Below are 24,995 nucleotides of genomic sequence, written 5' to 3' on the forward strand. Positions count from 1 at the left end.
CCATATTACGATCCCATTCTATCTTATCCGCGGTATTACAATTACATTATATCCTGTGCCGGATATCTCATCCTCCGTATTACAATTACATTATATCCTGTGACGGATACCCCGTCCACCATATTACAATCCCATTCTATCCTGTGATGGATATCCCGTCCGCTGTATTACGATCCCATTATACGCTATGGAGATCGTGATACGGCGTACGGGATATCCGTCACATTTGTGGCGGAGTAACCCGTCTGCCAAGCTCTAAATCAGGCCCTTAGTAATAGTATCAGTAGTAACAGTAGCAGGAGTGGTGGTAGTAACATTGGTAGTAAGTAGCGGCAGTAGCAGGAGTGGTGGTAGTAACATTGGTAGTAAGTAGCGGCAGTAGCAGGAGTGCTGGTAGTAACATTGGTAGTAAGTAGTGGCAGTAGCAGTAGCAGGAGCGGTGGTAGTATCATTGGTAGTAAGTAGTGGCAGTAGTAACAGTTTAAGTAGCAGCTCTGGTAGTGAAGATAGTCATAGTAACAATAGAAACAGTACTGCTTGATGCAGATGTAGCAGCATCAGAGGTACTAGCAGTGACGAGAGTAGCGGCGCCAGACACTGTACTGCTGATAGTAGCAGCAGTAACGGAAGGGCAGATGCTTCTGACGGCCTGGCCGGGAGTCGAAACCTTCACCACTTGCCGAAGGTCGGCGCTCCCACGTGTCCCGATGGAAGAAGCTGTTTTATGATAATAACTCGCCCAACTCTACCCACACCTGGGTTGTTGGCATCCATTGTCTCACCGTCACAGCTCACGTCTCACATCTCACCGTCATATCTCACCCTCACATCACTCCCTCACATCTCACCCTCACATCTCACCCTTGCATCTCACCCTCACATCACTCCCTCACATCTCAGTCTCACATCACACCCTCACCCTCACATCTCACCCTCACAATACCCCCTCACATCTCAGTCTCACATCACACCCTCACACCTCACCCTCACATCTCACCCTCATGGCTCACTCTCACATCACACCCTCAGGTCACACTCTGAAGTCTCACCTAAATATCTCACCATCACTTCTCACCCTCATCACTTCTCACCCTCACATCACTCCCTCTCATCTCACCCTCACATCTCACCCTCACATCACTCCCTCACATCTCAGTCTCACATCACACCCTCAGGTCTCACTCTGACATCTCGCCTGAATGTCTCATCATCACTTCTCACCCTTCTGTCACACCTTTATGTCTCATGTCTTACATCTCACCCTCACATCGCACCCTCATGACAGACCCTCACATCTCACCCTCACATCGCACTCTCACATCTCACACTCACACCATACTCTCACATCTCAGTCTACCATCACACTCTCACTTCTCACCATCACATCACACTCTCACATCTCACCCTCACACCTCACCCTCACATCGCACCCTCATGACAGACCCTCACATCGCACCCTCATGACAGACCCTCACATCTCACCCTCACATCGCACTCTCACATCTCACACTCACACCATACTCTCACATCTCACCCTCACACCTCATCCTCACATCTCACCCTCATGGCTCTCTTTACACTCAGGACTCACTCTGACATCTCACCTTCATCAATCAATCAGGGATTTTTAAAGCACACTACTCACCCGTGAGGGTCTCAAGGCGCTGAGGAAGGGAGGAGGGAGAAGATGGAGGGAGGGGGGTTGCTGCTACTGCTCCAACAGCCAGGCCTTGAGAAGTTTCCTGAAGGTAAGGAGATCTTTGGACTGGACAGGTGGGTGGGAAGAGTGTTCCATGTTTTGTCACCGGGGTGCGAGAATGATCTACCACCAGTTGTAGTTCTGCGGATGCGCGGTGCGGTTGCAAGGGCGAGGTCGGCGGAGCAGAGCTGCCGGGTCGGGGTGTAGAAGGAGAGTCGTCTTTTGAAGTATTCTGGTCCGGTGTTGCGCAGTGCTTTGTGAGCGTGGGTGAGGAGTTTGAAGGTGATTCTCTTGTTGACGGGGAGCTAGTGCAGGTTTTTCAGGTGGTCTGTGATGTGGCAGTGACGGGGATGTCCAGGATGAGGCGTGCAGAGGCGTTCTGGATGCGATGCAGCCTCTTCTGGACCTTGGCCGTGGTTCCTTCGTAGAGGGCATTGCCGTAGTCCAGTTTGCTGCTTACGAGGGCTTGGGTAACTGTTCTGGTTTCGGTGGGTATCCATTTGTAGATCTTTCAGAGCATGCAGAGGGTGTTGAAGCAGGAGGAGGAGATGGTGTTGACTTGCTCGGTCATGGATAGTGAGGGGTCCAGGATGAATCCTAGGTTGCGTGCGTGGTCGGTGGGAGTCGGAGCGGTTCCGAGAGTGGCAGGCCACCAGGAGTCGTCCCATGCGGAGGGGGTGGAGCGGTTCATGTCACACCTTCATGCCTGACCCTCACATCACACTCTCCTGCCACATCCTTACCTCTCATCTTCACATCTCACACTCATGTCACTCCCCCATGTTCCACCCCATCACACTAACATCTTACCATCATGCCTCATCCTGATGGTTCACTCTCACACCACCCCCCCACTTCTCACTCTCACATCACACCCTGGATGCTCACCCTCACATCCCACCCTCATATCACACTATCACTATCCCTCATGTTTCACCCACATATCACATCTCACCCTTGTGTATCACACTCACGTCACTCCCTCACATTTCACGTAATGTCACACCCTCACCTCTCACCCTCACCCTCAGGCCTCTCTTCATGTCACACCCTCACATCACACCCTCTTGTCTCACTCTCACAACACATCCTCATGTCTCACTCTGATATTCTTACACCCTCACACATCCCACCATGACGCCTCACTCTCATGCCACAACCACCATGCCTCACCCTTACATCTTACTCTCACCCTCACATCACACACTCTCGTCTCACTGTGACAATACACTTTCATGTCTCACTCTCACGTCACAAATCTCATGCCTCAAACCTCACCTGCGTCCTTTGAGGTGCACCATTTGCTTGTTCATTTTCTCCTGTTAGAAGCGAAGAGAAAAGAGGGTCATTGAAAAGAACAGGAAGAGGCCTCATCCCACAGACTGTAGACAGAAGAGCCCTCATCCCACAGACTGTAGACAGAAGAGCCGTCATCCCACAGACTGTAGACAGTACAGCCCTCATCCCACAGACTGTAGATAAAAGAGTCCTCATCTCACAGACTTCATACAGAAGAGCCCTCATCCCTACAGACTTGTAGACAGAAGAGTTGTCATCCCACAGACTGCAGAGAGAGGAGCCCTCATCCCACAGACTGCAGACAGAGGAGCCCTCATCCCCCAGACTGCAGACAGAGGAGCCCTCATCCCACAGACTGTAGACAGAAGAGCCCTCATCCCACAGACTGTAGACAGAAGAGCCCTCATCCCACAGACTGTAGAAAGAGGAGCCCTCATCCCACAGACTGTAGACAAAAGAGTCCTCATCCCACAGACTGCATACAGAAGAGCCCTCATCCCACAGACTGTAGACAAAAGAGTCCTCATCCCACAGACTGCATTCAGAAGAGCCTTCATCCCACAGACTGTAGACAGAAGAGCCCTCATCCCACAGACTGCAGACAGAGGAGCCCTCATCCCACAGACTGTAGACAGAAGAGCCCACAGACTGTACACAGAGGAGCCTTCATCTCACAGACTGTACATAGAGGAGCCCTCATCCCACAGACTGCAGACAGACGAGCCCACATCCCGCAGACTGCAGACAGAGGATGCTTCATCCCCCAGACTGCAGACAGAAGAGCCCTCATCCTACAGGCTGTAGACATAAGAGCGCTCATCACACAGACTGTAAACAGAAGATACCTCATCCCACAGACTGTAGCCAGAAGAGCCCTCATCCTACAGACTGTTAGCAGAAGTGTTGTCGTCTCACTTACTGCAAACAGAAGAGCCCTCATCCCACAAACTGTAGACAGAAGAGCCCTCATCCCACAGACTGCAGACAGAGGATCCTTAATCCCACAGACTGCAGGCAGAAAAGCCCTCATCCCACAGACTTCAGACTTCAGACAGAGGAGACCTCATCCCACAAACTGCAGACAGAGGAGACCTCATCCCACAAACTGTAGACAGAAGAGACCTCATCCCACAGGCTGTAGTCAGAAGAGCCCTCATCCCACAGGCTGTAGTCAGAACAGCCCTCATCCCACTGACTGTAGACAGAGGAGACCTCATCCCACAGACTGTAGACAGAAGAGCCCTCATCCCACAGGCTGTAGTCAGAAGAGCCCTCATCACACAGGCTGTAGTCAGAACAGCCCTCATCCCACTGACTGTAGACAGAGGAGACCTCATCCCACAGACTGTTTACAGAGGTGCCCTCATCCCACAGACTGTAGACAGAGGAGCCCTAATCCCACAGACTGTAGGCAGAAGAGTCCTCATCCCACAGACTGCAGACAAAGGAGCCCTCATCCCACAGACTGTAGGCATCAAAGCCCTCATCCCACAGACTGTAGACAGAAGAGCTTACATCCCACAGACTGCAGACAGACGAGCCCACATTCCGCAGACTGCCGACAGAGGATGCTTCATCCCCAGACTGCAGCCATAAGAGCCCTCATCCCACGAACTGCAGACAGAGGAGCCCTCATCCTACAGGCTGTTGACATAAGAGCCCTCATCACACAGACTGTAAACAGAAGATACCTCATCACACAGACTGTAGACAGAGGAGACCTCATCCCACAGACTGTAGCCAGAAGAGCCCTCATCCCACAGACTGTAGGCAGAAGAGTTGTCGTCTCACTGACTGCAAACAGAAGAGCCCTCATCCCACAGACTGTAGGCAGAAGAGCTCTCATCCTACAGACTGCAGACAGAGGAGCCCTCCTCCCACAGACTGTAGACAGAAGAGTCCGCATCCCACAGACTGCAGACAGAGGAGCCCTCATCCAACAGACTGTAGGCAGAAGAGCCCTCATCCCACAGACTGTAGACAGAAGAGCTTACATCCCGCAGACAGACAAGCCCACATCCCGCAGACTGCAGACAGAGGATGCTTCATCCCCCAGACTGCAGGCAGAAGAGCCCTCATCCCACAAACTGCAGACAGAGGAGCCCTCATCCTACAGGCTGTAGACATAAGAGCCCTCATCACACAGACTGTAAACACAAGATACCTCATCCCAGAGACTGTAGACAGAGGAGACCTCATCCTACAGACTGTAGGCAGAAGAGTTGTCGTCTCACTGACTGCAAACAGAAGAGCCCTCATCCCACACACTGTAGACAGAAGAGTCCTCATCCCACAGACTGCAGACAGAGGAGCACTCATCCCACAGACTGCAGGCAGAAGAGCTCTCATCCTACAGACTGTAGACAGAAGAGTTGTCATCCCACTGACTGCAGACAGAACAGCCCCCCACCCCCCACAGACTGCAGACAGAGGATCCTTAATTCCACAGACTGCAGGCAGAAAAGCCCTCATCCCACAGACTTCAGACAGAGGAGACCTCATCACACAAACTGCAGACAGAGGAGACCTCATCCCACAGACTGTAGACAGAAAAGCCCTCATCCCACAGACTGTAGACAGAAGAGCCCTCATCCCACAGGCTGTAGTCAGAAGAGCCCTCATCCCACTGACTGTAGACAGAGGAGACCTCATCCCACAGACTGTGGCTAGAAGAGCCCTCATCCCACTGACTGCTGACAGAGGAGCCCTCATCCTACAGACTGTAGACAGAGGAGACCTCATCCCACAGACTGTAGACAGAGGACCTTACATCCCACAGACTGTAGACAGAAGAGCCCTCCTCCCACTGACTGTAGACAGAAGAGCTCACATCCAACAGACTCTGAACAAAAGAGCCCTCATCCCACAGACTGTAGACAGTAGAGTTCTCAACAACAGACTGTAGACAGATGATCCCTCATCCAACAGACTGTAGGCAGAAAAGACCTCATCCCACAGACTGTAGACAGATGAGTTCTCACCAACAGACTGTAGACAGATAATCCCTCATCCCACAGACTGCTGACAAAAGAGCCCTCATCCCACAGACTGTAGACAGAAGAGCCCGCATTCCACTGATTACAGACAGAAGAGTCCTCATCCCACTGACTGCAGACAGAAGAGCTCTCCTCCCACTGACTGCTGACAGAAGAGCCCTCATCCCACTGACTGCTGACAGAAGAGCCCTCATCCCACAGACTGTAGACAGAAGAGCCCTCATTCCACTGACTGCTGACAGAAGAGCCCTCATCTCACAGACTATAGATAGAAGAGCCCTCCTCCCACTGACTGTAGTCAGAAGAGCCCTCCTCCCACTGACTGTAGACAGAAGAGCCCTCCTCCCACAGACTGTAGACAGAGGAGCCCTCATCCCACAGACTGTAGACAGAACGCAGAAGAGACCTCATCCCACAGACTGTAGACAGAGGATCCCTAACCCCACAGACTGTAGATAGAGGAGCCCTAATCCCACAGACTGTAGACAGAAGAGCTCTCCTCCCACTGACTGTAGACAGAAGAGACCCCTCCCACTGACTGTAGACAGAGGAGACCTCATGCCACAGAGTGTAGACAGAAGAGTCCTCATCCCACTGACTGTATACAGAAGAGCCCCCTCCCACTGACTGTAAACAGAAGAGCCCTCATCCCACTGACTGTTGACAGAAGAGCCCTCATCCCACTGACTGCTGAGAGAAGAGCCTTCCTCCCACAGACTGTCGACAGAAGAGCCCACATCCCAGTGACTGCTGAGAGAAGAGCCCTCCTCCCACAGACTGTAGACAGAAGAGACTTCATCCACCAGACTGTAGACAGAAGAGTCCCCATTCCACAGACTGCAGACAGAAGAGCCCTCACCCCACAGACTGTAGACAGAGGAGCCCTAATCTCACAGACTGTAGACAGAAGATCTCTCCTCCCACTGACTGTAGACAGAAGAGTCCGCTCCCACTGACTGTAGACAGAGGAGACCTCATCCCACAGAGTGTAGACAGAAGAGTCCTCATCCCACTGACTATAGACAGAAGAGTCCTCCTCCTACAGAATGTAGACAGAAGAGCCCACAGACTGTAGACAGAGGAGCCTTCATCCTACAGACTGTAGACAGAGAAGCCTTCATCCCACAGACTGCACATAGAGGAGCCCTCATCCCACAGACTGTTTACAGAGGTGCCCTCATCCCACAGACTGTAGACAAAGGAGCCCTAATCCCACAGACTGTAGTCTGAAGAGTCCTCATCCCACAGACTGCAGACAGAGGAGCCCTCATCACACAGACTGTAGGCAGAAGAGCCCTCATCCCACAGACTGTCGACAGAAGAGTTTACATCCCACAGACTGCAGACAGACAAGCCCACATCCCGCAGACTGCAGACAGAGGATGCTTCACCCCCCAGACTGCAGGCAGAAGAGCCCTCATCCCACAGACTGCAGACAGAGGAGCCCTCATCCTACAGGCTGTAGACATAAGAGCCCTCATCACACAGACTATAAACAGAAGATACCTCATCCCACAGACTGTAGACAGAGGAGACCTCATCCCACAGACTGTAGCCAGAAGAGCCCTCATCCTACAGACTGTAGGCAGAAGAGTTGTCGTCTCACTGACTGCAAACAGAAGAGCCCTCATCCCACAGACTGTAGACAGAAGAGTCCTCATCCCACAGACTGCAGACAGAGGAGCCCTCATCCCACAGACTGTAGGCAGAAGAGCTCTCATCGTACAGACTGTAGACAGAAGAGTTGTCATACCACTGACTGCAGACAGAACAGCCCTCACCCCAAAGACTGCAGCAGAGGATCCTTAATCCCACAGACTGCAGGCAGAAAAGCCCTCATCCCACAGACTTCAGACAGAGGAGACCTCATCGCACACACTGCAGACAGAGGAGACCTCATCCTACAGACTGTAGACAGAAAAGTCCTCATCCAACAGACTGTAGACAGAAGAGCCCTCATCCCACAGGCTGTAGTCAGAACAGCCCTCATCCCACTGACTGTAGACAGAGGAGACCTCATCCCACAGATTGTAGACAGAAGAGCCCTCATCCCACTTAGTGCTGACAGAGGAACCCTTATCCTACAGACTGTAGACAGAGGAGACCTCATCCCACAGACTGTAGACAGAGGACCTTACATCCCACAGACTGTAGACATAAGAGCCCACCTCCCACTGACTGCAGACAGAAGAGCTCACATCCCACAGACTCTGAACAAAAGCGCCATCATCCCACAGACTGCAGACAGTCACCAACAGACTGTAGACAGATGATCCCTCATCCCACAGATTGTAGGCAGAAGACACCTCATCCCACAGACTGTAGACAGAAGAGTTCTCACCAACAGACTCTGAACAAAAGAGCCCTCATCCCACAGACTGGTGACAGAAGAGTTCTCACCAACAGACTGTAGACAGATGATCCCTCATCCCACAGACTGCTGACAGAAGAGCCCTCATCCCACAGACTGTAGACAGAAGAGCCCTCATCCCACTGACTACAGACAGAAGAGTCCTCATCCCACTGACTGTAGACAGAAGAGCTCTCCTCCCACTGACTGCTGACAGAAGAGCCCTCATCCCACAGACTGTAGACAGAAGAGCCCTCATCCCACAGACTGTAGACAGAAGAGCCCTCATTCCACTGACTGCTGACAGAAGAGCCCTTATCTCACAGACAATAGACAGAAGAGCCCTCATCCCACTGACTACAGACAGAAGAGTCCTCATCCCACTGACTGTAGACAGAAGAGCCCTCCTCCCACAGACTGTAGACAGAGGAGCCCTCATCCCACAGACTGTAGACAGAACACAGAAGAGACCTCATCCCACAGACTGTAGACAGAAGAGATCTGATCCCACAGACTGTAGACAGAAGAGCTCTCCTCCCACTGACTGCTGACAGAAGAGCCCTCATCCCACAGACTGGTGACAGAAGAGTTCTCACCAACAGACTGTAGACAGATGATCCCTCATCCCACAGACTGCTGACAGAAGAGCCCTCATCCCACAGACTGTAGACAGAAGAGCCCTCATCCCACTGACTACAGACAGAAGAGTCCTCATCCCACTGACTGTAGACAGAAGAGCCCTCCTCCCACAGACTGTAGACAGAGGAGCCCTCATCCCACAGACTGTAGACAGAACACAGAAGAGACCTCATCCCACAGACTGTAGACAGAAGAGATCTGATCCCACAGACTGTAGACAGAAGAGCTCTCCTCCCACTGACTGCTGACAGAAGAGCCCTTATCTCACAGACAATAGACAGAAGAGCCCGCCTCCCACTGACTGTAGGCAGAAGAGCCCTCCTCCCACAGACTGTAGACAGAGGAGCCCTCATCCCACAGACTGTAGACAGAACACAGAAGAGACCTCATCCCACAGACTGTAGACAGAAGAGATCTGATCCCACAGACTGTAGACAGAAGAGCTCTCCTCCCACTGACTGTAGACAGAGGAGACCTCATCCCACAGAGTGTAGACAGAAGCGTCCTCATCCCACTGACTGTAGACAGAAGAGCCCTCCTCCCACTGACTGTAAACAGAAGAGCCCTCATCTCACTGACTGTAGACAGAAGAGCCCTCATCCCACTGACTACTGAGAGAAGAGCCCTCCTCCCACAGACTGTAGACAGAAGAGACTTCATCCACCAGACTGTAGACAAAAAAGTCGTCATCCCACAGACTTTAGACAGAAGAGCCCTCCTCCCACTGACTGTAGACAGGAGACTTCATCCACCAGACTGTAGTCAGAAGAGTCCTCATCCCACTGACTGTATACAGAAGAGCCCTCCTCCCACTGACTGTAAACAGAAGAGCCCTCATCCCACTGACTGTAGACAGAAGAGCCCTCATCCCACTGACTGCTGAGAGAAGAGCCCTCCTCCCACAGACTGTAGACAGAAGAGACTTCATCCACTAGACTGTAGACATAAGAGCCCTCATCACACAGACTGTAGGCAGAAGAGCCCTCACCCCACAGACTGTAGACAGAGGAGATCTGATCCCACAGACTGTAGACAGAAGAGCTCTCCTCCCACTGACTGTAGACAGAAGAGACATCATCCACCCGACTGTAGACAGAAGAGTCCTCATCCCACAGACTGTAGGCAGAAGAGCCCTTACCCCACAGACTGTAGACAGAGGAGCCCTAATCCCACAGACTGTAGACAGAAGAGCTCTCCTCCCACTGACTGTAGACAGAAGAGCCCGCTCCCACTGACTGTAGACAGAGGAGACCTCATCCCACAGAGTGTAGACAGAAGAGCCCTCACTCCACAGACTGTAGACAGAAGAGTCCTCATCCCACAGACTGTAGACAGAAGAGCCCTCCTCCCACTGACTGTAGACAGAAGAGACTTCATCCACCAGACTGTAGACAGAAGGGTCCTCATCCCATAGACTATAGACAGAAGAGCCCTAATCCCACTGACTGTAGACAGAAGAGTTTCCACCAACATACTGTAGACAGAATGTCCCTCATCCCACTGACTGCTGACGGAAGAGCCCTCATCCCACAGGCTGTAGACAGAAAGCCCTCATCCCACAGACTCTAGACAGAAGAGCCCTCATCCTACAGACTGTAGACAGAAGAGTTGTCATCCAACAGACTGCAGAGCGAGGAGCCCTCATCCCACAGACTGCAGACAGTGGAGCCCTTATCCCACAGACTGTAGACAAAAGAGTTCTCACCAACAGACTGTAGATAAAAGATCCCTCATCCCACAGACTGAAGACAGAAGATACCTGATCCCACGGACTGTAAACAGAAGAGACATTATCCCACAGACTGTAGACAGAAGAACCCTCATCCCACAGACTGTAGACAGAAGAGTCCTCATCCCACAGACTGCAGACAGAGGAGCCCTCATCCCACAGACTGTAGGCAGAAGAGCTCTCATCCTACAGACTGTAGACAGAAGAGTTGTCATACCACTGACTGCAGACAGAACAGCCCTCACCCCACAGACAGCAGCAGAGGATCCTTAGTCCCACAGACTGCAGGCAGAAAAGCAATCATCCCACAGACTTCAGACAGAGGAGACCTCATCGCACAGACTGCAGACAGAGGAGCCCTCATCCCACAGACTGTAGGCAGAAGAGCTCTCATCCTACAGACTATAGACAGAAGAGTTGTCATACCACTGACTGCAGACAGAACAGCCCTCACCCCACAGACTGCAGCAGAGGATCCTTAGTCCTACAGACTGTAGACAGAAAAGCCCTCATCCCACAGACTGTAGACAGAAGAGCCCTCATCCCACAGGCTGTAGTCAGAACAGCCCTCATCCCACTGACTGTAGACAGAGGAGACCTCATCCCACTGAGTGCTGACAGAGGAACCCTCATCCTACAGACTGTAGACAGAGGAGACCTCATCCCACAGACTGTAGACAGAGGACCTTACATCCCACAGACTGTAGACATAAGAGCCCTCCTCCCACTGACTGTAGACAGAAGAGCTCACATCCCACAGACTCTGAACAAAAGAGCCCTCATCCCACAGACTGTAGACAGTAGAGTTCTCACCAACAGACTGTAGACAGATGATCCCTCATCCCACAGACTGTAGGCATATGAGACCTCATCCCACAGACTGTCGACAGAAGAGTTCTCACCAACAGACTCTGAACAAAAGAGCTCTCATCCCACAGACTGTAGACAGAAGAGTTCTCACCAACAGAATGTAGACAGATGATCCCTCATCCCACAGACTGCTGACAGAAGAGCCCTCATCCCACAGACTGTAGACAGAAGAGCCTGCATCCCACTGACTACAGACAGAAGAGTCCTCATCCCACTGACTGTAGACAGAAGAGCTCTCCTCCCACTGACTGCTGACAGAAGAGCCCTCATCCCACAGACTGTAGACAGAAGAGCCTTCATCCCACAGACTGTAGACAGAAGAGCCCTCATTCCACTGACTGCTGACAGAAGAGCCCTTATTTCACAGACTATAGACAGAAGAGCCCTCCTCCCACTGACTGTAGACAGAAGAGCCCTCCTCCCACAGACTGGAGACAGAGGAGCCCTCATCCCACAGACTGTAGACAGAACACAGAAGAGACCTCATCCCACAGACTGTAGACAGAAGAGCCCACAGACTGTAGACAGAGGAGCCTTCATCCCACAGACTGTACATAGAGGAGCCCTCATCCCACAGACTGTTTACAGAGAAGCCCTCATTCCACAGACTGCAGACAGAGGACGCTTCATCCCCCAGACTGCAGACAGAAGAGCCCTCATCCTACAGGCTGTAGACATAAGAGCCCTCATCACACAGACTGTAAAGAGAAGATACCTCATCCCACAGACTGTAGACAGAGGAGATCTGATCTCACAGACTGTAGACAGAGGAGATCTGATCCCACAGACTGTAGATAGAAGAGCTCTCCTCCCAATGACTGTAGACAGAAGAGCCCGCTCCCACTGACTGTAGACAGAGGAGACCTCATCCCACAGAGTGTAGACAGAAGCGTCCTCATCCCACTGACTGTAGACAGAAGAGCCCTCCTCCCACTGACTGTAAACAGAAGAGCCCTCATCTCACTGACTGTAGACAGAAGAGCCCTCATCCCACTGACTGCTGAGAGAAGAGCCCTCCTCCCACAGACTGTAGACAGAAGAGACTTCATCCACCAGACTGTAGACAAAAAAGTCGTCATCCCACAGACTTTAGACAGAAGAGCCCTCCTCCCACTGACTGTAGACAGGAGACTTCATCCACCAGACTGTAGACAGAAGAGTCCTCATCCCACTGACTGTATACAGAAGAGCCCTCCTCCCACTGACTGTAAACAGAAGAGCCCTCATCCCACTGACTGTAGACAGAAGAGCCCTCATCCCACTGACTGCTGAGAGAAGAGCCCTCCTCCCACAGACTGTAGACAGAAGAGGCTTCATCCACTAGACTGTAGACATAAGAGCCCTCATCCCACAGACTGTAGGCAGAAGAGCCCTCACCCCACAGACTGTAGACAGAGGAGATCTGATCCCACAGACTGTAGACAGAAAAGCCCTCATCCCACAGACTTCAGACAGAGGAGACCTCATCGCACACACTGCAGACAGAGGAGACCTCATCCTACAGACTGTAGACAGAAAAGCCCTCATCCAACAGACTGTAGACAGAAGAGCCCTCATCCCACAGGCTGTAGTCAGAACAGCCCTCATCCCACTGACTGTAGACAGAGGAGACCTCATCCCACAGACTGTAGACAGAAGAGCCCTCATCCCACTTAGTGCTGACAGAAGAACCCTTATCCTACAGACTGTAGACAGAGGAGACCTCATCCCACAGACTGTAGACAGAGGACCTTACATCCCACAGACTGTAGACATAAGAGCCCTCCTCCCACTGACTGTAGACAGAAGAGCTCACATCCCACAGACTCTGAACAAAAGAGCCCTCATCCCACAGACTGTAGACAGTAGAGTTCTCACCAACAGACTGTAGACAGATGATCCCTCATCCCACAGACTGTAGGCATATGAGACCTCATCCCACAGACTGTCGACAGAAGAGTTCTCACCAACAGACTCTGAACAAAAGAGCTCTCATCCCACAGACTGTAGACAGAAGAGTTCTCACCAACAGAATGTAGACAGATGATCCCTCATCCCACAGACTGCTGACAGAAGAGCCCTCATCCCACAGACTGTAGACAGAAGAGCCTGCATCCCACTGACTACAGACAGAAGAGTCCTCATCCCACTGACTGTAGACAGAAGAGCTCTCCTCCCACTGACTGCTGACAGAAGAGCCCTCATCCCACAGACTGTAGACAGAAGAGCCTTCATCCCACAGACTGTAGACAGAAGAGCCCTCATTCCACTGACTGCTGACAGAAGAGCCCTTATTTCACAGACTATAGACAGAAGAGCCCTCCTCCCACTGACTGTAGACAGAAGAGCCCTCCTCCCACAGACTGGAGACAGAGGAGCCCTCATCCCACAGACTGTAGACAGAACACAGAAGAGACCTCATCCCACAGACTGTAGACAGAAGAGCCCACAGACTGTAGACAGAGGAGCCTTCATCCCACAGACTGTACATAGAGGAGCCCTCATCCCACAGACTGTTTACAGAGAAGCCCTCATTCCACAGACTGCAGACAGAGGACGCTTCATCCCCCAGACTGCAGACAGAAGAGCCCTCATCCTACAGGCTGTAGACATAAGAGCCCTCATCACACAGACTGTAAAGAGAAGATACCTCATCCCACAGACTGTAGACAGAGGAGATCTGATCTCACAGACTGTAGACAGAGGAGATCTGATCCCACAGACTGTAGATAGAAGAGCTCTCCTCCCAATGACTGTAGACAGAAGAGCCCGCTCCCACTGACTGTAGACAGAGGAGACCTCATCCCACAGAGTGTAGACAGAAGCGTCCTCATCCCACTGACTGTAGACAGAAGAGCCCTCCTCCCACTGACTGTAAACAGAAGAGCCCTCATCTCACTGACTGTAGACAGAAGAGCCCTCATCCCACTGACTGCTGAGAGAAGAGCCCTCCTCCCACAGACTGTAGACAGAAGAGACTTCATCCACCAGACTGTAGACAAAAAAGTCGTCATCCCACAGACTTTAGACAGAAGAGCCCTCCTCCCACTGACTGTAGACAGGAGACTTCATCCACCAGACTGTAGACAGAAGAGTCCTCATCCCACTGACTGTATACAGAAGAGCCCTCCTCCCACTGACTGTAAACAGAAGAGCCCTCATCCCACTGACTGTAGACAGAAGAGCCCTCATCCCACTGACTGCTGAGAGAAGAGCCCTCCTCCCACAGACTGTAGACAGAAGAGGCTTCATCCACTAGACTGTAGACATAAGAGCCCTCATCCCACAGACTGTAGGCAGAAGAGCCCTCACCCCACAGACTGTAGACAGAGGAGATCTGATCCCACAGACTGTAGACAGAAAAGCCCTCATCCCACAGACTTCAGACAGAGGAGACCTCATCGCACACACTGCAGACAGAGGAGACCTCATCCTACAGACTGTAGACAGAAAAGCCCTCATCCAACAGACTGTAGACAGAAGAGCCCTCATCCCACAGGCTGTAGTCAGAACAGCCCTCATCCCACTGACTGTAGACAGAGGAGACCTCATCCCACAGACTGTAGACAGAAGAGCCCTCATCCCACTTAGTGCTGACAGAAGAACCCTTATCCTACAGACTGTAGACAGAGGAGACCTCATCCCACAGACTGTAGACAGAGGACCTTACATCCCACAGACTGTAGACATAAGAGCCCTCCTCCCACTGACTGCAGACAGAAGAGCTCACATCCCACAGACTCTGAACAAAAGCGCCATCATCCCACAGACTGCAGACAGTCACCAACAGACTGTAGACAGATGATCCCTCATCCCACAGATTGTAGGCAGAAGACACCTCATCCCACAGACTGTAGACAGAAGAGTTCTCACCAACAGACTCTGAACAAAAGAGCCCTCATCCCACAGACTGGTGACAGAAGAGTTCTCACCAACAGACTGTAGACAGATGATCCCTCATCCCACAGACTGCTGACAGAAGAGCCCGCATCCCACAGACTGTAGACAGAAGAGCCCTCATCCCACTGACTACAGACAGAAGAGTCCTCATCCCACTGACTGTAGACAGAAGAGCTCTCCTCCCACTGACTGCTGACAGAAGAGCCCTCATCCCACAGACTGTAGACAGAAGAGCCCTCATCCCACAGACTGTAGACAGAAGAGCCCTCATTCCACTGACTGCTGACAGAAGAGCCCTTATCTCACAGACAATAGACAGAAGAGCCCTCATCCCACTGACTACAGACAGAAGAGTCCTCATCCCACTGACTGTAGACAGAAGAGCCCTCCTCCCACAGACTGTAGACAGAGGAGCCCTCATCCCACAGACTGTAGACAGAACACAGAAGAGACCTCATCCCACAGACTGTAGACAGAAGAGATCTGATCCCACAGACTGTAGACAGAAGAGCTCTCCTCCCATTGACTGCTGACAGAAGAGCCCTCATCCCACAGACTGGTGACAGAAGAGTTCTCACCAACAGACTGTAGACAGATGATCCCTCATCCCACAGACTGCTGACAGAAGAGCCCTCATCCCACAGACTGTAGACAGAAGAGCCCTCATCCCACTGACTACAGACAGAAGAGTCCTCATCCCACTGACTGTAGACAGAAGAGCCCTCCTCCCACAGACTGTAGACAGAGGAGCCCTCATCCCACAGACTGTAGACAGAACACAGAAGAGACCTCATCCCACAGACTGTAGACAGAAGAGATCTGATCCCACAGACTGTAGACAGAAGAGCTCTCCTCCCACTGACTGCTGACAGAAGAGCCCTTATCTCACAGACAATAGACAGAAGAGCCCGCCTCCCACTGACTGTAGGCAGAAGAGCCCTCTTCCCACAGACTGTAGACAGAGGAGCCCTCATCCCACAGACTGTAGACAGAACACAGAAGAGACCTCATCCCACAGACTGTAGACAGAAGAGATCTGATCCCACAGACTGTAGACAGAAGAGCTCTCCTCCCACTGACTGTAGACAGAGGAGACCTCATCCCACAGAGTGTAGACAGAAGCGTCCTCATCCCACTGACTGTAGACAGAAGAGCCCTCCTCCCACTGACTGTAAACAGAAGAGCCCTCATCTCACTGACTGTAGACAGAAGAGCCCTCATCCCACTGACTACTGAGAGAAGAGCCCTCCTCCCACAGACTGTAGACAGAAGAGACTTCATCCACCAGACTGTAGACAAAAAAGTCGTCATCCCACAGACTTTAGACAGAAGAGCCCTCCTCCCACTGACTGTAGACAGGAGACTTCATCCACCAGACTGTAGACAGAAGAGTCCTCATCCCACTGACTGTATACAGAAGAGCCCTCCTCCCACTGACTGTAAACAGAAGAGCCCTCATCCCACTGACTGTAGACAGAAGAGCCCTCATCCCACTGACTGCTGAGAGAAGAGCCCTCCTCCCACAGACTGTAGACAGAAGAGACTTCATCCACTAGACTGTAGACATAAGAGCCCTCATCACACAGACTGTAGGCAGAAGAGCCCTCACCCCACAGACTGTAGACAGAGGAGATCTGATCCCACAGACTGTAGACAGAAGAGCTCTCCTCCCACTGACTGTAGACAGAAGAGACATCATCCACCAGACTGTAGACAGAAGAGTCCTCATCCCACAGACTGTAGGCAGAAGAGCCCTTACCCCACAGACTGTAGACAGAGGAGCCCTAATCCCACAGACTGTAGACAGAAGAGCTCTCCTCCCACTGACTGTAGACAGAAGAGCCCGCTCCCACTGACTGTAGACAGAGGAGACCTCATCCCACAGAGTGTAGACAGAAGAGCCCTCACTCCACAGACTGTAGACAGAAGAGTCCTCATCCCACAGACTGTAGACAGAAGAGCCCTCCTCCCACTGACTGTAGACAGAAGAGACTTCATCCACCAGACTGTAGACAGAAGGGTCCTCATCCCATAGACTATAGACAGAAGAGCCCTAATCCCACTGACTGTAGACAGAAGAGTTTCCACCAACATACTGTAGACAGAATGTCCCTCATCCCACTGACTGCTGACGGAAGAGCCCTCATCCCACAGGCTGTAGACAGAAAGCCCTCATCCCACAGACTCTAGACAGAAGAGCCCTCATCCTACGGACTGTAGACAGAAGAGTTGTCATCCAACAGACTGCAGAGCGAGGAGCCCTCATCCCACAGACTGCAGACAGTGGAGCCCTTATCCCACAGACTGTAGACAAAAGAGTTCTCACCAACAGACTGTAGATAAAAGATCCCTCATCCCACAGACTGAAGACAGAAGATACCTGATCCCACGGACTGTAAACAGAAGAGACATTATCCCACAGACTGTAGACAGAAGAACCCTCATCCCACAGACTGTAGACAGAAGAGTCCTCATCCCACAGACTGCAGACAGAGGAGCCCTCATCCCACAGACTGTAGGCAGAAGAGCTCTCATCCTACAGACTGTAGACAGAAGAGTTGTCATACCACTGACTGCAGACAGAACAGCCCTCACCCCACAGACTGCAGCAGAGGATCCTTAGTCCCACAGACTGCAGGCAGAAAAGCAATCATCCCACAGACTTCAGACAGAGGAGACCTCATCGCACAGACTGCAGACAGAGAAGCCCTCATCCCACAGACTGTAGGCAGAAGAGCTCTCATCCTACAGACTATAGACAGAAGAGTTGTCATACCACTGACTGCAGACAGAACAGCCCTCACCCCACAGACTGCAGCAGAGGATCCTTAGTCCTACAGACTGTAGACAGAAAAGCCCTCATCCCACAGACTGTAGACAGAAGAGCCCTCATCCCACAGGCTGTAGTCAGAACAGCCCTCATCCCACTGACTGTAAACAGAGGAGACCTCATCCCACTGAGTGCTGACAGAGGAACCCTCATCCTACAGACTGTAGACAGAGGAGACCTCATCCCACAGACTGTAGACAGAGGACCTTACATCCCACAGACTGTAGACATAAGAGCCCTCCTCCCACTGACTGTAGACAGAAGAGCTCACATCCCACAGACTCTGAACAAAAGAGCCCTCATCCCACAGACTGTAGACAGTAGAGTTCTCACCAACAGACTGTAGACAGATGATCCCTCATCCCACAGACTGTAGGCATATGAGACCTCATCCCACAGACTGTCGACAGAAGAGTTCTCACCAACAGACTCTGAACAAAAGAGCCCTCATCCCACAGACTGTAGACAGAAGAGTTCTCACCAACAGAATGTAGACAGATGATCCCTCATCCCACAGACTGCTGACAGAAGAGCCCTCATCCCACAGACTGTAGACAGAAGAGCCCGCATCCCACTGACTACAGACAGAAGAGTCCTCATCCCACTGACTGTAGACAGAAGAGCTCTCCTCCCACTGACTGCTGACAGAAGAGCCCTCATCCCACAGACTGTAGACAGAAGAGCCTTCATCCCACAGACTGTAGACAGAAGAGCCCTCATTCCACTGACTGCTGACAGAAGAGCCCTTATTTCACAGACTATAGACAGAAGAGCCCTCCTCCCACTGACTGTAGACAGAAGAGCCCTCCTCCCACAGACTGGAGACAGAGGAGCCCTCATCCCACAGACTGTAGACAGAACACAGAAGAGACCTCATCCCACAGACTGTAGACAGAAGAGCCCACAGACTGTAGACAGAGGAGCCTTCATCCCACAGACTGTACATAGAGGAGCCCTCATCCCACAGACTGTTTACAGAGAAGCCCTCATTCCACAGACTGCAGACAGAGGACGCTTCATCCCCCAGACTGCAGGCAGAAGAGCCCTCATCCTACAGGCTGTAGACATAAGAGCCCTCATCACACAGACTGTAAAGAGAAGATACCTCATCCCACAGACTGTAGACAGAGGAGATCTGATCTCACAGACTGTAGACAGAGGAGATCTGATCCCACAGACTGTAGATAGAAGAGCTCTCCTCCCAATGACTGTAGACAGAAGAGCCCGCTCCCACTGACTGTAGACAGAGGAGACCTCATCCCACAGAGTGTAGACAGAAGCGTCCTCATCCCACTGACTGTAGACAGAAGAGCCCTCCTCCCACTGACTGTAAACAGAAGAGCCCTCATCTCACTGACTGTAGACAGAAGAGCCCTCATCCCACTGACTGCTGAGAGAAGAGCCCTCCTCCCACAGACTGTAGACAGAAGAGACTTCATCCACCAGACTGTAGACAAAAAAGTCGTCATCCCACAGACTTTAGACAGAAGAGCCCTCCTCCCACTGACTGTAGACAGGAGACTTCATCCACCAGACTGTAGACAGAAGAGTCCTCATCCCACTGACTGTATACAGAAGAGCCCTCCTCCCACTGACTGTAAACAGAAGAGCCCTCATCCCACTGACTGTAGACAGAAGAGCCCTCATCCCACTGACTGCTGAGAGAAGAGCCCTCCTCCCACAGACTGTAGACAGAAGAGGCTTCATCCACTAGACTGTAGACATAAGAGCCCTCATCCCACAGACTGTAGGCAGAAGAGCCCTCACCCCACAGACTGTAGACAGAGGAGATCTGATCCCACAGACTGTAGACAGAAAAGCCCTCATCCCACAGACTTCAGACAGAGGAGACCTCATCGCACACACTGCAGACAGAGGAGACCTCATCCTACAGACTGTAGACAGAAAAGCCCTCATCCAACAGACTGTAGACAGAAGAGCCCTCATCCCACAGGCTGTAGTCAGAACAGCCCTCATCCCACTGACTGTAGACAGAGGAGACCTCATCCCACAGACTGTAGACAGAAGAGCCCTCATCCCACTTAGTGCTGACAGAAGAACCCTTATCCTACAGACTGTAGACAGAGGAGACCTCATCCCACAGACTGTAGACAGAGGACCTTACATCCCACAGACTGTAGACATAAGAGCCCTCCTCCCACTGACTGCAGACAGAAGAGCTCACATCCCACAGACTCTGAACAAAAGCGCCATCATCCCACAGACTGCAGACAGTCACCAACAGACTGTAGACAGATGATCCCTCATCCCACAGATTGTAGGCAGAAGACACCTCATCCCACAGACTGTAGACAGAAGAGTTCTCACCAACAGACTCTGAACAAAAGAGCCCTCATCCCACAGACTGGTGACAGAAGAGTTCTCACCAACAGACTGTAGACAGATGATCCCTCATCCCACAGACTGCTGACAGAAGAGCCCTCATCCCACAGACTGTAGACAGAAGAGCCCTCATCCCACTGACTACAGACAGAAGAGTCCTCATCCCACTGACTGTAGACAGAAGAGCTCTCCTCCCACTGACTGCTGACAGAAGAGCCCTCATCCCACAGACTGTAGACAGAAGAGCCCTCATCCCACAGACTGTAGACAGAAGAGCCCTCATTCCACTGACTGCTGACAGAAGAGCCCTTATCTCACAGACAATAGACAGAAGAGCCCTCATCCCACTGACTACAGACAGAAGAGTCCTCATCCCACTGACTGTAGACAGAAGAGCCCTCCTCCCACAGACTGTAGACAGAGGAGCCCTCATCCCACAGACTGTAGACAGAACACAGAAGAGACCTCATCCCACAGACTGTAGACAGAAGAGATCTGATCCCACAGACTGTAGACAGAAGAGCTCTCCTCCCACTGACTGCTGACAGAAGAGCCCTTATCTCACAGACAATAGACAGAAGAGCCCGCCTCCCACTGACTGTAGGCAGAAGAGCCCTCTTCCCACAGACTGTAGACAGAGGAGCCCTCATCCCACAGACTGTAGACAGAACACAGAAGAGACCTCATCCCACAGACTGTAGACAGAAGAGATCTGATCCCACAGACTGTAGACAGAAGAGCTCTCCTCCCACTGACTGTAGACAGAGGAGACCTCATCCCACAGAGTGTAGACAGAAGCGTCCTCATCCCACTGACTGTAGACAGAAGAGCCCTCCTCCCACTGACTGTAAACAGAAGAGCCCTCATCTCACTGACTGTAGACAGAAGAGCCCTCATCCCACTGACTACTGAGAGAAGAGCCCTCCTCCCACAGACTGTAGACAGAAGAGACTTCATCCACCAGACTGTAGACAAAAAAGTCGTCATCCCACAGACTTTAGACAGAAGAGCCCTCCTCCCACTGACTGTAGACAGGAGACTTCATCCACCAGACTGTAGACAGAAGAGTCCTCATCCCACTGACTGTATACAGAAGAGCCCTCCTCCCACTGACTGTAAACAGAAGAGCCCTCATCCCACTGACTGTAGACAGAAGAGCCCTCATCCCACTGACTGCTGAGAGAAGAGCCCTCCTCCCACAGACTGTAGACAGAAGAGACTTCATCCACTAGACTGTAGACATAAGAGCCCTCATCACACAGACTGTAGGCAGAAGAGCCCTCACCCCACAGACTGTAGACAGAGGAGATCTGATCCCACAGACTGTAGACAGAAGAGCTCTCCTCCCACTGACTGTAGACAGAAGAGACATCATCCACCAGACTGTAGACAGAAGAGTCCTCATCCCACAGACTGTAGGCAGAAGAGCCCTTACCCCACAGACTGTAGACAGAGGAGCCCTAATCCCACAGACTGTAGACAGAAGAGCTCTCCTCCCACTGACTGTAGACAGAAGAGCCCGCTCCCACTGACTGTAGACAGAGGAGACCTCATCCCACAGAGTGTAGACAGAAGAGCCCTCACTCCACAGACTGTAGACAGAAGAGTCCTCATCCCACAGACTGTAGACAGAAGAGCCCTCCTCCCACTGACTGTAGACAGAAGAGACTTCATCCACCAGACTGTAGACAGAAGGGTCCTCATCCCATAGACTATAGACAGAAGAGCCCTAATCCCACTGACTGTAGACAGAAGAGTTTCCACCAACATACTGTAGACAGAATGTCCCTCATCCCACTGACTGCTGACGGAAGAGCCCTCATCCCACAGGCTGTAGACAGAAAGCCCTCATCCCACAGACTCTAGACAGAAGAGCCCTCATCCTACAGACTGTAGACAGAAGAATTGTCATCCAACAGACTGCAGAGCGAGGAGCCCTCATCCCACAGACTGCAGACAGTGGAGCCCTTATCCCACAGACTGTAGACAAAAGAGTTCTCACCAACAGACTGTAGATAAAAGATCCCTCATCCCACAGACTGAAGACAGAAGATACCTGATCCCACGGACTGTAAACAGAAGAGACATTATCCCACAGACTGTAGACAGAAGAACCCTCATCCCACAGACTGTAGACAGAAGAGTCCTCATCCCACATACTGCAGACAGAGGAGCCCTCATCCCACAGACTGTAGGCAGAAGAGCTCTCATCCTACAGACTGTAGACAGAAGAGTTGTCATACCACTGACTGCAGACAGAACAGCCCTCACCCCACAGACTGCAGCAGAGTATCCTTAGTCCCACAGACTGCAGGCAGAAAAGCAATCATCCCACAGACTTCAGACAGAGGAGACCTCATCGCACAGACTGCAGACAGAGAAGCCCTCATCCCACAGACTGTAGGCAGAAGAGCTCTCATCCTACAGACTATAGACAGAAGAGTTGTCATACCACTGACTGCAGACAGAACAGCCCTCACCCCACAGACTGCAGCAGAGGATCCTTAGTCCTACAGACTGTAGACAGAAAAGCCCTCATCCCACAGACTGTAGACAGAAGAGCCCTCATCCCACAGGCTGTAGTCAGAACAGCCCTCATCCCACTGACTGTAAACAGAGGAGACCTCATCCCACTGAGTGCTGACAGAGGAACCCTCATCCTACAGACTGTAGACAGAGGAGACCTCATCCCACAGACTGTAGACAGAGGACCTTACATCCCACAGACTGTAGACATAAGAGCCCTCCTCCCACTGACTGTAGACAGAAGAGCTCACATCCCACAGACTCTGAACAAAAGAGCCCTCATCCCACAGACTGTAGACAGTAGAGTTCTCACCAACAGACTGTAGACAGATGATCCCTCATCCCACAGACTGTAGGCATATGAGACCTCATCCCACAGACTGTCGACAGAAGAGTTCTCACCAACAGACTCTGAACAAAAGAGCCCTCATCCCACAGACTGTAGACAGAAGAGTTCTCACCAACAGAATGTAGACAGATGATCCCTCATCCCACAGACTGCTGACAGAAGAGCCCTCATCCCACAGACTGTAGACAGAAGAGCCCGCATCCCACTGACTACAGACAGAAGAGTCCTCATCCCACTGACTGTAGACAGAAGAGCTCTCCTCCCACTGACTGCTGACAGAAGAGCCCTCATCCCACAGACTGTAGACAGAAGAGCCTTCATCCCACAGACTGTAGACAGAAGAGCCCTCATTCCACTGACTGCTGACAGAAGAGCCCTTATTTCACAGACTATAGACAGAAGAGCCCTCCTCCCACTGACTGTAGACAGAAGAGCCCTCCTCCCACAGACTGGAGACAGAGGAGCCCTCATCCCACAGACTGTAGACAGAACACAGAAGAGACCTCATCCCACAGACTGTAGACAGAAGAGCCCACAGACTGTAGACAGAGGAGCCTTCATCCCACAGACTGTACATAGAGGAGCCCTCATCCCACAGACTGTTTACAGAGAAGCCCTCATTCCACAGACTGCAGACAGAGGACGCTTCATCCCCCAGACTGCAGACAGAAGAGCCCTCATCCTACAGGCTGTAGACATAAGAGCCCTCATCACACAGACTGTAAAGAGAAGATACCTCATCCCACAGACTGTAGACAGAGGAGATCTGATCTCACAGACTGTAGACAGAGGAGATCTGATCCCACAGACTGTAGATAGAAGAGCTCTCCTCCCAATGACTGTAGACAGAAGAGCCCGCTCCCACTGACTGTAGACAGAGGAGACCTCATCCCACAGAGTGTAGACAGAAGCGTCCTCATCCCACTGACTGTAGACAGAAGAGCCCTCCTCCCACTGACTGTAAACAGAAGAGCCCTCATCTCACTGACTGTAGACAGAAGAGCCCTCATCCCACTGACTGCTGAGAGAAGAGCCCTCCTCCCACAGACTGTAGACAGAAGAGACTTCATCCACCAGACTGTAGACAAAAAAGTCGTCATCCCACAGACTTTAGACAGAAGAGCCCTCCTCCCACTGACTGTAGACAGGAGACTTCATCCACCAGACTGTAGACAGAAGAGTCCTCATCCCACTGACTGTATACAGAAGAGCCCTCCTCCCACTGACTGTAAACAGAAGAGCCCTCATCCCACTGACTGTAGACAGAAGAGCCCTCATCCCACTGACTGCTGAGAGAAGAGCCCTCCTCCCACAGACTGTAGACAGAAGAGGCTTCATCCACTAGACTGTAGACATAAGAGCCCTCATCCCACAGACTGTAGGCAGAAGAGCCCTCACCCCACAGACTGTAGACAGAGGAGATCTGATCCCACAGACTGTAGACAGAAAAGCCCTCATCCCACAGACTTCAGACAGAGGAGACCTC

The 24,995-nt window shown here is 51.8% G+C and overlaps 1 protein-coding gene across 1 annotated transcript in view; it reads right to left on the bottom strand.

Moving 5' to 3' along the window:
* Nucleotides 1–24,995, bottom strand: part of LOC138246685 (carcinoembryonic antigen-related cell adhesion molecule 2-like) — a 187,107-nt gene that overhangs the window by 3,220 nt on the left and 158,892 nt on the right. Inside the window, exon 8 of the mRNA XM_069201454.1 lies at nucleotides 2,978–3,018. Within this exon, the coding sequence (XP_069057555.1) occupies nucleotides 2,978–3,018 (41 nt within the window). The remainder of the gene's footprint in view (nucleotides 1–2,977; nucleotides 3,019–24,995) is intronic.

This window comes from Pleurodeles waltl, chromosome 7 (assembly GCF_031143425.1).
Source record: "Pleurodeles waltl isolate 20211129_DDA chromosome 7, aPleWal1.hap1.20221129, whole genome shotgun sequence".
Lineage (NCBI taxonomy): Eukaryota > Metazoa > Chordata > Amphibia > Caudata > Salamandridae > Pleurodeles > Pleurodeles waltl.